The sequence below is a fragment of the Hordeum vulgare genome, chromosome 3H, assembly GCF_904849725.1.
Source record: "Hordeum vulgare subsp. vulgare chromosome 3H, MorexV3_pseudomolecules_assembly, whole genome shotgun sequence".
NCBI lineage: Eukaryota > Viridiplantae > Streptophyta > Magnoliopsida > Poales > Poaceae > Hordeum > Hordeum vulgare.
Window position 1 is genome coordinate 177,283,594 of NC_058520.1, and position 16,433 is coordinate 177,300,026.

General features: G+C 44.6%; 1 protein-coding gene across 2 annotated transcripts; it reads right to left on the bottom strand.

Annotated features, from left to right (window-relative positions):
• Nucleotides 1-746: 746 nt before the first annotated feature.
• Nucleotides 747-11,062, bottom strand: LOC123443414 (zinc finger CCCH domain-containing protein 6-like). 2 transcript variants are annotated; one of them, XM_045119767.1, is made up of 9 exons: nucleotides 10,782-11,062; nucleotides 10,470-10,639; nucleotides 9,285-9,353; nucleotides 8,898-9,014; nucleotides 8,528-8,806; nucleotides 7,787-8,107; nucleotides 1,654-1,732; nucleotides 1,302-1,521; nucleotides 747-1,212 (listed from the first exon to the last, which is right to left on the bottom strand). In XM_045119767.1, the coding sequence occupies exons 1-8, from the start codon at nucleotides 10,867-10,869 to the stop codon at nucleotides 1,364-1,366; spliced, it is 1,281 nt and encodes a 426-aa protein (XP_044975702.1). In that variant the 5' UTR covers nucleotides 10,870-11,062; the 3' UTR covers nucleotides 747-1,212; nucleotides 1,302-1,363. The 2 variants fall into 2 exon arrangements, with proteins under 2 accessions (XP_044975702.1, XP_044975701.1); XM_045119766.1 differs by having other exon boundaries at nucleotides 1,302-1,732; nucleotides 10,782-11,061.
• Nucleotides 11,063-16,433: the final 5,371 nt, after the last annotated feature.

The following is a 16,433-nucleotide window of genomic DNA, read 5'->3' on the forward strand; positions in this document are numbered from 1 at the left end:
GGTGGTCTGGACGACTGCGGCGATGGCGACGATGTCTCCTTTTTCCTTGCACCTCCTCCTCCTCCGGTCGGCTCGCTTCGCGGTCTGGACCGCCCTCTCCTATGAGGCGATCTCCTTCTAGGCCACGGCACAGGCGGCCACGATGGGGATGGCAACGACGAGGAAGTGGGTGGCGGCGGGGTTAGGTGTGGGGGCCATGGCAAAGGGGTCAAAGGGTTTTGGGAGAAACGTCGGCGTCGGAATGGAATGGTATGCCATAGATGGACAAGCCAGGGAAGGACGTCGCAAACACAAAGGACGTCGCAAACACAAACCCATCCCAAATTTGGCCGAACATGAGTATAAACGGACATAAAAAGGGCATTCGTCGTTTGCGTCCATTGACCCCGTTTCCGCTGGATAAACACGAGCAGACCCCGTTTCTTAACAGACGCGTCGAATTGCCTAACAGAGCGTTCGAGGGCACCTGCTTACAACCGTGTGAAAGAGCCGTAGGGCTCATTCCTCAATAATGAATGACCAATTGTTTCGTACATTTAATAACTAAAATGAGACATTTGTTTGATAGAAAAATGGAATGGATTGACCACAGTATAACAAATCTTGACTTACATTTCTCCGAATCCAATATCTAAGTACAACTAGTACCGGCCACTTGCAATAACTGTCAGTTCGAAGCGGTAACATGCAGCAAAGAAATAGACAATTCAGCACACTGAGCAGAACACCAGTAGTCTGAAACTGGATAAGGTTTGACAGCGATACTTCATTATATAAACGTTCAGTGCTCATTACAATGTGCCTTGCTCCTATATATGTATATGTACTTATGAAGTCTTAAGTCTCAGGTCTGTTGATGATATATATAATATAATATATATGACAATATACAGAACAAAAAGAAAATGACTTGGGAAGGCTAGGACCAAAACCCAGTAATTTCTTCATGTGGCGATTTCCTTACCCAAGAATTATTTACCAAGGGAATGGATATGAGTATCCACACCGATTGCGAGATATCGAACCTGATATCCAAAAACCTTCCTTTTCCAGTCTCAGAGATGAACAGAAGAGCGCAAAAATTGCAAGTGAATCGAGCTTGCTTGTAACCTATCAATGCTTCTTTATTGAGGTGGCAGAGAAAACCACCCTCGCCGAGCCTTCTCTACAGAGGCCACAGCTTTTTATTCACATCGGAGGGGCCTATGAGAACTGATTTCAACACAGTAAGATAAAACGATTAGCAATAGCACTGGAATATTATTATACATGGGGGGAAATCATGGAAGGTTCAAATCTACCTGTGTCAAATGATTGGAAAATTGTTCTGAGATAAGAGATCTCTCGACTCAGCTCAGAAAAATCAGCGACCACCACCAGGGCTTGAACTACCACCAGTTGTCGTATTAGTCTGAGCACGCATCACCGTGTCTGGCGGGAAAACCCCTTTGGGCAAGATTGATCCAGAAGGCTCAGATGCTGCCACTGGCGATCCTACTTGGTTCACTGATGGGTCTTTAGCTGAAATATATTCTGGCCTTAGATCTGGGGAAGATGAAGATGGAGCCAATGTGGCAATAGAGAAGCCAAGAGGGTAGGGAGCAATTGGCACGTCAGACAGGGGAAAAGGAGATGAACTGTAGCCAAGCGTACCCATCGGGTGATCATACTTGCATGCAACTCCATATCTACAATACCCATTTTGGGCATAGTATGAACAAGGCTGAGCACCCTGAAAATTGAGATGATAGAAGCCTTGTAAGAAACTGCATATACTTTCAAAAACAATAAATACATAGGCAGTCTAAGGCCACTACACTTTTTTCTATCATATTGAAGCAGATATAGCATCCCACATGATTTATGCCCATGCTATATTCCAGACAAAGCATGTGTCGTGCCTAACAGAGAATTCAAAGAGTGTAAACCTTGTGCACATTGCATAATAATCCAGGATACCACACTGATTCGGGGCCTCCCCTACAGTTTTCAGTTAAAAGAAAGGATATTACACTGATCTAGGAGATCATGTTAGATCCTTGGAAACCTCATGTAAGATCATGCAACCTTGTGGACAAAGAAGTTTATTATCAATGGACACTCCCATGAAAGATGGGACACTTTACACTTAAGCTATGCAAAAAGTTCAATCAACTAGGACCATTCAAACAACAACAACAAAGCCTTTACTCCCAAACAAGTTGGGGTAGGCTAGAGGTGAAACCCACAAGATCTCACAATCAACTCATGGTTCTGGCACTAGGACCATTCGAGGAAGGAAAATTAGGCTCCATAAAGTTTTTCACTTTGTTGAGCAAACAACATTGGCAAGCAAATGCGAGATGGGGACACTTCTTGCACCTCAACTACTGCTACAAAAATTGAAGATCCTACACATTTCTTTTTCAAAAAAAAAAAATCTTCATTATATTCAAAGAAAGTTGATGAAAGTAGGCAAAGCGATGGGTCCTGATGGTATCCCCATCGAGGTGTGGAGAGGCCTTGGAGACATAGCGATAGTATGGCTAACTAAGCTTTTCAACCTCATTTTTCGGTCAAACAAGATGCCCGAAGAATGGAGGCGGAGTATTTTAGTACCAATCTTTAAGAACAAGGGGGATGTTCAAAGTTGTACTAATTACCGCAGAATCAAGCTGATGAGCCATACTATGAAGCTATGGGAGAGAGTCATTGAACACCGCTTAAGAAGGTTAACAAGCGTGACCAAAAACCAATTTGGTTTCATGCCTGGGAGGTATACCATGGAAGCCATCTTCTTGGTACGACAGCTGATGGAGAGATACAGGGAGCAAAAGAAGGACCTTCATATGGTGTTCATTGATTTGGAGAAGGCCTATGATAAGATACCTCGGAATGTCATGTGGTGGGCCTTGGAGAAACACAAAGTCCCAATAAAGTACATTACCCTCATCGAGGATATGTATGATAATGTTGTGACAAGTGTTCGAACAAGTGATGGCGACACCGATGACTTTCCGATTAGAATAGGGTTACACCAAGGGTCAGCTTTGAGCCCTTATCTTTTTGAATTGGTGATGGATGAGGTCACAAGGGATATACAAGGAGATATCCCATGGTGTATGCTCTTTCCGGATGATGTGGTGCTAGTCGATGATAGCCGAACGGGGGTTAATAGAAAGTTAGAGTTATGGAGGCGGACTCTAGAATCGAAAGGTTTTAGGCTTAGTAGAACTAAAACTGAATACGTGAGGTGCAGTTTTAGTGCTACTAGGCACGAGGATGGAGAGGTTAGCCTTGGTGGGCAGGTGGTACCAGAGAGAGACACGTTTCGATATTTGGGGTCCATGTTGCAGAAGGATGGTGATATCGATGAAGACGTGGGCCACCGAATCAAGGCTGGGTGGATGAAGTGGCGCCAAGCTTCTGGCGTACTCTGTGACAAGAGAGTGCCACAAAAGCTAAAAGGCAGGTTTTATAGGACAGCTATCCGACCTGCGATGTTGTATGGCGCGGAGTGTTGGCCAACCAAGAGACGACATATCCAACAGTTAGGTGTAGCAGAGATGCGCATGTTGAGATGGATATGTGGCCACACAAGGAAGGATCGGGTACGGAATGACGATATACGAGAGAGACTTGGGGTAGCACCGATTGAAGAGAAGCTGGTCCAGCATCGTCTCAGATGGTTTGGACATATTCAACGGAGGCCATCGGAAGCGCCGGTGCATAGCGGACGGATAAAGCGTGCTGAGAATGTTAAGAGGGGTCGTGGTAGACCAAACTTGACATGGGAGGAGTCCGTTAAGAGAGACCTGAAGGTTTGGAATATCGACAAAGACTTAGCCATGGACAGGGGTGTGTGGAAGTTAGCTATCCACGTTCCAGAGCCATGACTTAGTTTCGAGATCTTATGGGTTTCAACTCTAGCCTACCCCAACTTGTTTGGGACTGAAAGGCTTGGTTGTTGTTGTATATTCAAAGAAAGTTGATTATGTTTCTGTTTTACGAAACTAATACTCAAACAGTAACATAGTTGGCGAGAGTCAATGAGTGTTAATATATCAGCATTTCACTACGACAGGACATCATACTAGACAGGTCTATATTAAATACTATTTCGAATAGTCAATACTTGATACAGTACTGAAGCATGCATTTCTTGATCTTGGTATGCCTCAAGGGATATTGAAAAGGCAAAACATGGAACAATGTTTACCTTTTGGCAAGGAAATTATTTTAAGAGACATAGTATCAATGTTTACACAGTATCTGTACTAAATACAAGTGATAGGCACGGAGATATGAAGTGTTAATATCTTCCATGCCTTCTTGGCTGCTGATACATGCAGTGATGATATGATGTAAAAAAAAAATCAAACCCATTACCTGCTCTCTATAGTTTCTAGTAGTTACACCCATTTTTAAATATATACAAGTTCACATATTAATCACGTTTTTTCTAATAAATATTTCCATTATTTAGGACATAATGTTAAATAACCCATATCATACTACACAGCAGTGTACCCCTAAGATACTGCAGTATAAAAGAACTGTCTTACTACTGCAAGTATATATACTACTAGCACGATGCCCGTGCAATGCCACGGAACCATTGGCTTAGAGGTGGTGAAATAACATTTAGTGTCATTTATGACCGCCGCGTGATTTATGATTAGAAAAGATAGCAAAAATGCGATATGGTGGGAGACATGCAGCATCAAAGAATTATAAATGACCATAGTAGGTTGGGAAGAGAACTAAAACCAAGATCGACTTTAAGTTGAAGTCGCCTTTTACAAAAAAGTTCTCACATGAAAGTAATGTCTATGTTTATTTATGATAGATCCCATATGTGAGTAAAGTATATTTGTTTATGTCTCTTGGAAGGTTGCTAGTTCCACATGTGGGGATGTGTGTATTTGTTTATTTGGAAAGGATGTTGGACCCATATGTGAACTCACCACCAACTCCAATCTTTATAAGCAAAGTAAAGTATATATAATATATAAGTAGGAAAGATATGGCAATGAACTCAAGGCCAAGTTATTTGATTATTCTTCAGCTTTATCTCAGATTGGAATACTTAAGGTAGAAGAATGGGCAATTAAAAGTTCATTTCCATTGTTGTATCTATCAATGCACACCTTCACAGATCCTGAACAGACGGAAACCGACACTCATACAAAAACAGGAAAAAAAAGAGGCTAGAACATCTCCTGGTTGGAATATATAAATCCAAAGGTAGCATGAGGTGGAGAATATTACTCCCTCCGTCCCAAAATAAGTGTCTTAAGCTTAGTACAAATTTGTACTAGAGCTAGTACAAAGTTAAGACAGTTATTTTGGGACAGAGGGAGTACTTTTTTCCACTATCATATGCTTGGGTTACACGGTATCTCCACACATTTCTAAGATCTTGACAGCCATCTGGTCAATGTGAGGCTCGGTCAACCAAGTTGAATGGACTGGTTGATCTGGGTCTACACAATGAGGATCTTGGCCACATGAAAAATATTTGATGGTTTTCATTGACCAAAAGGCTTAGCTGATGACTAATGAATATAGGCCCCACCATGCTACCATATGTCTCTCAAGAACTACCCTGGCTGTCCTGATATACTATGCCAAGAATTTAGTTGACAGGAAAGACTGACTAATCGACAACTTTTATCACAAGTATATTCAGTTTTCTAAGGAGGGCAGAGGCCTGGCACAGTGGGGAAGTCCTCCCCACTTGTGCCAAGAGGTCCTGGGTTCAAACCAGCCTCTCTGCATTGCACTTCCCAGGGGTAAAACTAGGTTCCTATAATCCCTCCCCAGACCCCCACCTTGTGTGGGAGCTTCTATGCACTGGGTCTGTCCTATATTCAGTTTTCTAATACAAATGCCGCGTGAGACTCAAATGGTTGATCGGCGGTAAATTGTCGACAAAGTAATGTACTACCAACCTGATTACCCAAGACAGCTACTTAGGGCCAGTTCTTTTCCAGCTTATTTGAGCTTATTGTCAAAATATGCTAGAAGTGCAAAAGAACTTGTTTTTGATAAGCTAGCTTAGCTTATTTCCATCTCTCTTCTCTTCACAATGAAAAAAAGCTGGGGGTGAGGAGCTTCCCGCAGTTTTTTACTTAACCCCGAAGGGGTATAGGGAAGGGGGCTTGTTTTTTAAAGAAATTACGGTGAAACTGCCACTGGCTAGCCACCCCGCTCGCTCGACCCCCAACCTTCTCGCTCGCGCTCCCCCGCTCGCTAGGGTTTCTCTCCAGGCCGCCGGCGGCGGCGGCCCCCGGCTCCAGCTCCTCCTCGACGAGGCCCTCTCCCCTACCGCCGGTCCCGGCCTCCTCTGCTCCCCGCCGCCGGTCCTGGCCTCCTCTTCTCCCTGCCGCCGGCCCGGCCTCCTCTGCTCCCCGCCACCGGTCCCGGCCTCCTCTTCTCCCCGTCGCCGGTCCGGACTCCTCTGCTCCCTGACGACATGGCCGGCTGGTGGGCCCTCTCGCGCCGCTGTTGTTGCCTCTGCTGCGCCGCTGCTGTTGCCCGTGCAGGAGCTCATCCATGATTCTTTGTTAATTTCCCCTTGATTTGTTATTAGGTGCTGATGACAAATGATGTTTTTATCTAATTTTTCCTTGATTTGTTATCAGGAGCTCATCCAAATTTTGCTATGGATGTGCTTTGGGCAGACTGTGCAAGTAGTAGTACTAGATTGTGTTTGAAGAATTTGTGATCATATGGACATCAATATGATAAAAAATAACACGATGTCATTTAATCGGCCAATAATATAGTTCAAGGGTATTACAGACTTTTCATAAACCATGCTACAGATAAGCTGAAAAACAGACATCGAAAGAACTGGCTAGCTTATTATCTGGAGCTTATTTCCACCGGAGCTTATTTACAGCTTATTTTCACAGGAGCTTATTTCCACAGCATAGCTCAAAAGAACTAGCCCTTATAAGCACTTGAGAGTTGCGACTCGAGAATGGGTTTGAGTGCATGCCATATGATCAGGAAATGGGATGTATTTTTCTAAGTACAAACTAACCAACCTCATGAGTTCTGAACAACTTATGGTTTGTGGAACCACCAACTGGGAGACATTCTTCGAACTGCCATAACTTCATGAGAGCTTATTCAATCATGATAAATTTTACAAACAGCTTCACAACTCAGGAGATATGCTCAACCAATCATCTTATTTGATAGGGTCAAGTTACAACCAAGCCTTTTGATATTTTCAAAAACAAAAAATACATATTTACCAACCTTTAAGCTAAGCAAGTCACAAAGCAATCGTGTGGCCAGGTAACTAAATATGTTTAAGCATGTTAAGGGGCGGTGGCATGAGCTTTAGAGTGCATCATACTCAGCCATGGAAACATGCCATGCCTCTCTAACCTATTTACTTTGCACTAAAAGGTTATTTGTCTCCTTGAGATTCTATTATAAATATATACACATATGCAATCAAATCACTACTTACGGGCCACAAATGTTCTCAATTCATGACTAGATTTCCTGACGATGGTGAATGTCCACCTAGCCCGCATCTCTAATAGGTGAAATGCCACCCCTCAAGGTCATCAGTTTGGTAGATAGATCTAGATAAACTCATCTGGATGGAGAAGATTATCAGTAAGGTAGATTGACTCTTGAAGATATGAGGCTTCAACACAGTTGTTTGTTTCAAATTACCAGAAACTATGGAAGATCTAGCTGGCTTCCAGGTAATTATAACAATCATACATACACGCAGCACTAGTTCCTACAACATACATAAGATGTGTTTTGAGTTACTTACTGGACGAAGTGGAAGGCAAAAAGGGCTGAACATATAATTAGACTTGGGTGAACTCCAGTCTCGAGGATGATGATATTTACATGTAGCGCCAAATTTACAATCTCCTGTCCTCATGTAATACTGACACTCAGGCTGCCCTGGCCGCTCAGGGAATCCATGTTCTTGTTGATTATTGCTTGATTGTATAGTTGAGGAAGAGTAAGGCATGTAAGGACCACCATAAGCAATTGTAGAGGAAGATCCATGGTGCCCTATGCCATACATATGTCCAGCTTGAACAGTTTGTTGTGCTCCACCTGATGCTACAGGGTTTACTGAAGCCTGCATCAAACAGAAGAGTTTTTAGTTGGAGGAAAATATTTATCTTGTTGCATGAAATTCTCAGGTAACATTTTCCTTTATTTGTTTTCTATGAATGCATATGCCACTAATCTACACTTTACATATTCACCAATCATTGCTTCACATCTTTACATAAGTTATACTCCCTCCGTACCTAAATATAAGTCTTTTAAGATATTTCATTAGGTGTCTACATACGGAGCAAAATGAATGAATCTATACTTTTAAGTATGCCTATATACATCCGTATGTAGTCTATTAGTGAAACCTCTAGAAAGACTTATATTTAGGAACGGAGGGAGTAGTTGTTATGACATGTGAGTTATGACCCTTAATTCCTTTTTGCATTTGAGACCTGATACATAACCAAACCTATTTTTTGTAACTCAAGTTAGTTACCGGATAAGGGCTCCATCCTTGCAAGGGGATCATTCCGGACGATAGCATCATTGGAGTGTACGAGCCTGGCATGTATGATCCAGGGACTACAGGCGGCCTTCCCATTTGCCAATTTGTAAGAGGGGCGTATGGATGAGGCGAAGATACAGTTGACGACTGCAATGGTGGATAAATTCCAGGAGTAACTGGAACACCACCAAATTCTGGATGATGAAATTTACATGTCGAACCAAACTTGCATTGTCCAGTCTTCATGTAGTAGGAGCACTCTTTCTCACCCTGCATTTCGTTGGTATCAATAACTTTCCATACAGATACTAGGTGAAAGATTTCACTAAAGAAGCAATGTTTTTGGAGAGAATTTTCACACCGGGCGTAGAGGGAATCCATTACTGTTTAACATCACAGGCTGCACAGAACCATCTTGCTTAGGATGGTGATATTTGCAATTGGAACCAAATTTGCAAGTCCCAGTCTTCATGTAATACTGTAAAAAATACAAAAGAGTAAGTCCAAACAGTTAACAAGTCATCTGACAGAACATAAAATGGGCAGGATGCTGAATACCCTGCCAGACATTACTAAAATTTTAGTTGTTGGCTCTGTATGCCAGTCAAGGAACAGCAAGTAAGTGGCCAACTGGATGCATGCAGATGGTGTGCAGGAGTTGGTGCATGCATGCTCAAGAGTGTGACTGATGCTCCTTTTTTGTAAGGTAGTAATTAAATTTGAGCCTGAAACTGTTAGATTTATGTACCTCACATACTGGTTGACCCAACCGCTCCGGGTAGTCCAATGCTACTGCATTCTTTGCGCCTCCACCAAACTACAATTTTGAAAAAATGGAAAACAGTGATTACTCCATTTGTCATATATTGCAAAACTGTAAATATGATTCCTAGAATTCAACTGGAAGAGATAAACTCCTGTTTATGTTCTAGGTTAAACTAAGATTACTGCCTAAATAGTATAGTAGAAACAAAATCAATATCCTAGGCCCATAGCAGAAAAGAGATATCCTTAACGGAAACATGGAAAGTATTGAAGCCATGATAAATCATTTATGAAAACCATTCCATGATGGAAGCAGCTTTACTAATGTCAAATTACCAACTTTAACTGCTAATGGTAAGCAGTACGCGAAGTATCTTTGGCAAATTAAGCAAGTCAAATAGCATTTAATCCACCAAAACAAGGGTCAAATGGAAGGTACTACCAACTGTGAGATGGATTTATATATACAGATACAGCAAAAAGCATATGAACCATCTAGAACAAAACTGTTGAGGACAGCTCTGAACCTCTGTGATTGATGTTTATACATGTATTTCGTTTTTCCATGCATTTGACATAGAAATCTAAGCACACGCGACTGCCAAGAGGGGGGTGGGGGGTATAGCCTTTTATGTTATCATGGTCAACATGGCATTGGCATGATATAAGATGGATTAAATGGAGAATGGGGAAGTGGGAGAAATGTATGTAGTGACACCTAGTAAGCTTAGTAGCCCATAAAAGCCAAACTAGTAAGTATAAAGCTGCTAATGCAGTGAAACGATTGGCATAGCGGGAGTGGAGAAGAGAAACACTCTGCAGAGCATCCATGACTTTGTGCTTCCAAAAGGATATCCAGTAGGCGGTCTAGGTTCAGGTACCCCCACCATGAAGACTATCATGCTGCCGCCTCGTCAGTGCTAGGAAGACACCACCGAGAGTTGCACGAGCGGCAGATGCAATTCAGCTAGAGATGAGCTACATTACCCGAATCACTGGAAATTTTGTGTGATCTGATTTGCTTGCAGTGTCGCTACATCGATCACATGGCAAATACTTATACGTAACGTAAAGCTGCCTCCAACGCAAACGCGCGCATACACATGGGCTCACCCAATCGCGCGGAGCGAGATCAGGATAGCGCGCAAAAGGGAAGCGGCTTTGTCACCTCAGTGCCGCCGCGATCGCGGGGATGGTTGTAGCGGCAGCGGTCCCCGAAGCCGCAGGCGCCCGTGCGGAGGTAGTAGATGCAGTCCGCCTGGTCTGGCCGCTCCGGCAGGCGCGCCCCGTCCCCCTCCCCGCCGCCGTCGCCGGCCAGCCCCATCCTCCACATCGACCCTGCAAGCCACGCATTCGTCCAGTTACGCCAATCCACGTAGATCCGCCCGCCGTACGGACGCGGAGATCCGAGCAAAATAATTACACACACACACACACAGAGAGAGAGAGAGAGAAGAGGAAGAAGAAAAAGGCGTGCTACCTTCGAGGCCGGTGTCGGGGTCCGCGCCACGGCCGGCCTCCCCTTCTCCTCCTCCTCCTCCGGCTGCAGCTGCGGGGTGAGGCTCCATGGGTGTCGGGACCAGGAGGCGCGCGGCAATCGGGTAGGGAATCGGGCAGGAGCGATCGGAGTGGGAGTAGGAGGAGGGCGAGGAGATCGGGCGGGTTTTGTTTCTTCTCTCTCTCTCTCTCTCTCTCTCTCTCTCTCTGGTTTCCTTTCCACCACTATGGTGTGGCTACTGCTCTCTCTCTCTCTCTCTCTGTCCTTTTTCTTCTTCTTTTTCGCTGGTTTTCCCACCACTGTCGCGTGCACCTGTCCGGTTTTTACACAGAGGCACGGGGGGCGGGGTAGGTTGGTGTTTGTTTCTCTCGCGATTTTTAAAAACAATATTCACTATAAGTATATATATTGGCTTCTTGACTGGGACCACGCGTGGTCGATCTAGGGGGAGGATTGATGGAGATTTCTCCGTTTGCATAAATGAAGGGCGGTAACGGTTGGAGTTAAGCTCGCTATTATGGCACTCGCCCGAGTTATGTTGAGCCATGCTCCTGGTTTTATTGTCACTGGCGGTGTGTATTTCGTACACTACTCTCGTGCCTGCATTATTCTCGTGTCCTAGTACATGCCTTGTTTGGTTGTAATTTCCTCAGTCTTTTTTCATGTCACATTTGCTATTTTGGAAAGCAAAAAAGATTTACCATGACATACTTTAAGAAAAACTACGGTATCTCCATCTAAACGCCGTTAAACGTGTGAACCGCATCGTCTACACACTTTATACCCTCCAACACTGCCAATCACACGCCCATGACATTACTAGCAAAAACCCTAGTGATAGCGTGGGTAAAAGACATACCGGTAGCACGGGGTCCCGCGCTACTGCTAGCTCGTTACATCTAATTTTTAGCAGTAACGCGGGTCAACCTAACCCACGCTACTGGTATTTGTAAATAGTAATAGCGTGATTTATGGAACCGTGGTACTACTAATAGTTGCAACGCGTCTATTTAAAGAGCGCTATTGATAAGAGCTCGCTCCTGCTAAAACATTACCCGTGTTATTGTTATTAGTTTTTGAATTATTATTTTTCTACTTCCCATTTTCTTTGTTGAACAGGTTTTATACAATAGTCTTATAAAATCTAATCATACATATACAGATCTAATCATATCATACACATACAAATAGTCTCATAAAATCAATGCCGTCATCATAATTATCATCCAACACAAATGATGTCTCCCGCCATCATCTCAAAATTGCGATACAAGTTATGGCATGTCTCGAATACTTGCAACTACATCGTCATCTATCTAAACAATGATGTAAAAGAGAAGAGCTATCACTATGAGTGAAAGCGGAACTATGGAGTACATGAGGCAGCGATTCTCATTCCTCTCTCGTGCTAGCTTCCACCTCAAGTAACTAGCTTCTGCTTCTTGTCTGCTATTAAACCCTTTATGGCTGGCACCTGAGAACCCATCCACTTGAGCCTAACACTCGGGCCACTCGTCGTACACTCCCGGAACCTTCCTTATGTACACGACATAGCACTTCTTCGCCATCAAGGATCTATGTACTTGTTAGAGATGCATCTACATCAAGGGAATCGACAAAATATGCAACATAATATAACTGAGCAACACAAAAAAGAAAGGGTGTTAGCAAATAGATGCAACATATAGTAAACATAATCAATCAACGCAGGTTCATTGTACCCAAACTAATTAACTAGCCGTACGCAGGTCATCATGTACCCAGACTAACAAACTATATAGCGTTACGCAAGTTTGGCAGGGGACCGTAGACATCACAAAGTTTCATCGCTATATAAAGTACGAGTTCAACCGACACATCATCATTATCGGCATCGACAATCATTACTAGAAGTTCCATCCATCCAGATCGTCGGGGATGCATCCTAGCTTCTTGAACGACCTCTGGTCCTAACGTTGTATGCCTATGCGAGTTCGAATGCCGGCTCGCGATATAGGGCCGTTGTGGAACAACCCCTTCTCTTTGACAACTTCTTTCATGATGATCGTTGCAATGTCCCTCTCGATGCGAAAGAAGTCATCTCTGAGTTTATAATCCGGTTCTTCTCCTAAGGATTTTGCCCATTTCCAGATATGATCATCGTTTTTGGTTTTCATGCAAAGTTATTGGTGATCCCTTCTGAACTCCATCATGAGATGGATGAGTTAGAATCCATCGTTCCTGCTTGATGTCGGTTGATGCATGCAACAGAAGGTAGTTTTATGCGAGAAACCCGTCCTGCTCTTCCTTTATTTCCTAATCTTGAGATGGCGAACTCTTAGGCTGGAGTCGTGAAGAGCATAATCCAGAATATCCATTATGGGGTGTAGTCCTTCTTCTCGTAGTTTCTGGACGCGCCGAAATACATTGCATGGGAGACTCAACGATAAGGATAGCACGCCCATTGTTGCAGGAAAAAGAAAACGCCTCAAATTATTGTCCATATGAGTGAGAAGCAATGATTGAAATGTACGAAAGGGTTGTCCAGCAACGACTTACATTGGATGATAAGGCAGGAGAACTGTTTCCTTGTCCTTATTCATTAATATGAAGTTTTTGATGTAGTTCCTAGCAGTTTTATGCTCAAAGTCACCGAGACTCAAGAAGGACTCATGCATGTAGTATGGATCCGCCACACAGGTTTGTGAGATTTGTTCTCTCCTACCGACAAAGCTCATATGTAGCGCAAAAAGGCGGACGATTTTAAAATTGAGCTGCCTTGAGAGAAACATATCAAAGATATAATCAAACCGTAGGAAGAAGACCTTCGCGGACAGTGTGTCGACGTAGCACTTCCCCTGAGGCACACGAACCGCGTATAGCAGATATCCTGGATCCTGCGAGGCGAGAAGGCTTATCACAATCGAGAGCACATGGTCGTGCAGTCTCCTGAGATCCCTTGATATGCCTTCCAGCAGACCCGGCGGTAGGATCGGCTCACCCGCGACATGGAACATCGTCGCACCATTGACCGGTACACGGTCTTCAAAATCAGTCAACGGAGCCGACTGGCTTCTAGAAGCTTTGGCAGCTGCTTTGCCAGCAGCAGAGCCTCTCTTCGGCGGTCTCTTCCTCTCCTGTTTCTTGGGTTCACCTTCTAGACCCTTCCTTAACTCCGCCACCAGTGTTGTCGAGCTAAGCATTGTAAGACCATCAGCTGCTAGTTGACCCTGCGTTGAGGTGGCATCTGGAGGCGTGTCTTGCAAGGATTGCGTGAAGAGAGACTTCTTGCAATCAACCCTAGGACGTTCCTGCCCGGGCACATCATCCATCTCCAATTCCGCATGCTGACACCCCGAGTCATATGGCTAACTCATCATTTCTCCGTCCTCATTGAGGAATCGAAGAGGGTCCTCCTCATCCATCTCATCATCGTCCATTCTTTGTTCTACGGGGGCGATTACGTCATCCACTATTGGACCCCTTCCTCGCGTCGTCCATCGCTCTCACCCGGCACTACAGGCGCTGGTAATTGCGTAGGCAGGGTGGTGGTGTTCTTACCTGCTTGCTGATGTGTGGTTATTGGTTTGCTCTCCTTCGCCTCCGGACGAAGAAGATTCTTTGGCCACAGCAACATCCAACCCTTGAAGTCTCCAAGCCACACCGGAGTCTCGTACTCCTCTCCCCCAAGCCGTACTGGAGGAGGCAAATCCTCATGGCCCGCTTTCACACTCGACAAGCTAACCCTGAAGTTTCCAACGGGGATCGGCTAGCCGTGGAACGTGAGTTCCAGGGCTTCATTGTCGCTGCCTTTCCCACATCCACCTTGTGGCCCTTGATCGTGTAGAGTATGGTGCATGGGGTTTTGTTGGCCTGCAAAGACATGTATGCGGTGTAAAACATCTGAAAGGCAATGAAGGAAGGTTGTAGATATATGTTGGTGCGACGGGTAATTACCATGAGGGCGTCGAGGTCAACGAAAGACGAAGGCCCGCCTATCATGCCAAAGACAGAGGACAAGCTGCTATGAGCGGGTGCGGGTATGGGTGCGAGAGCAGGTGCGGTTGCGAGATTAGGTGATGGTGCGGTTGTGATGTTCGTCGAGTTGCTCCCGACAAAGCTGTGCATGGGAAAATCATGTGCGCTGTTGTGTGGATTTTCCTTCTGCCAGTTGATGACACTCGGGATCAAGTTAGTAGCGAAATCTTTTCTGCACGCTGCTATAGGTGCATCGATTGTCTTCTGGAGCAACTCATCTTGAGCCTGAGCTGCTTTTTTCCTCTTCCTCAGCTACTTTTTTCTTGGTCGCAAGCTTCACCTTCTCGTCGATGTCCGCCTGACTGAACTTCTTTTTCTGCTTCTTGGCCTCTGGGCCCTCGTTGTAATAGAACTTCCACATGGTGTCGTCTCTGACGTCATGCACACGTCCATATTGCGGCCGCTGGTCCAAAGGGATTCACTTCAGTTTGTTCAAGGCCCGGTTGAGAGGGGTGTCCCACTTGGGCCTCCTCGACAAAGAGTCGCTTTCAGCCGCAAGCGTGTGTTGCTTCTCCTGCAAAAGGAACGTGAACCTTTTATGAATGTGTAGTCGACTTGATCAGAAGCTAAATGTAAGGTGGTAAAAGAATAATTACCTATATTCTAATCAATTTCCCCGTGATCGGATCCGTGTAAAAAAACTTATTTTTCGCATCCCACTTGTACCGGGCCCGGGTGACATTACGCTCCAACGGGTCGGTGAACTACGTGAAGGGGTCTGGGATCCCCGGGGCTTCATGTTTAGTGTCCTCCTTATCCCATATGGGCTTTTTGCCAAGGTAGCCATGACTTCTGAGGCATTAGTCCCATGTGTTCCTTTGTTGAAGTTCCTTGAATTTCTCAGACTTAGCCTTGGCCGCATCCGTAGTGCAAGTGTCCTTGAACATTTCGAACTCCTCTACTATAAGTGTCGGATTTTACTCCAAAATCTTGGACAAGGGTTCATCAGCCTCAATAGCTCGTTTCACCCTCCCTTTCGAGGAGGCCAAATCATTGTTGAACATGCCCATGGCGTGGTTGTCAATCTTTTTCATGGCAGGATCTTTCCATGGGTCTTCTATGTCCTTATCCCGACCGAGGAACTTGAATCTCTTATGCAACTTTGTTAGGAGCAAGTGCTCCATATTTGGCTTACTCCTTAAGTCACTGTCGTTGATGATTGCGGTTTCCTGTAGGATGCATCCGACTTGGTTCCCATAGCACTTGCGAGCTTCGGCCAGCTCTAATGACTCAAATTTTTCGGGGTCCATCTTTGTGACCAGCAGTCTTCCGATGCAGAGTTTGTTAGGTTTTTGTGTCCTCTACTTCTTCCACTTCTTATTTTTGTTAGCGGCGTTGGCACCGATACCTTCCGCACCAGTCTCGATGCCGCCATCGCTGTCGGTGCCATCGGTGTCGATGGTGGCGTCAGTACCATCATTATCAAGGGTGCCCTGCAAACCTTGACTGTGTTGACTAGACAAAAAGTCGAGGTAGTCATGTTCACAGTCATATTGTATGTCGTCTATAGCGTGGTCAGAAGCCCCGATTTCTTTGTTGTTCGACATGTTTCCTATGATTTAGTCTGCTTGTTGAATTCTCAAACTATAATAAAATGAGTAATGAGATAAAAAAAGG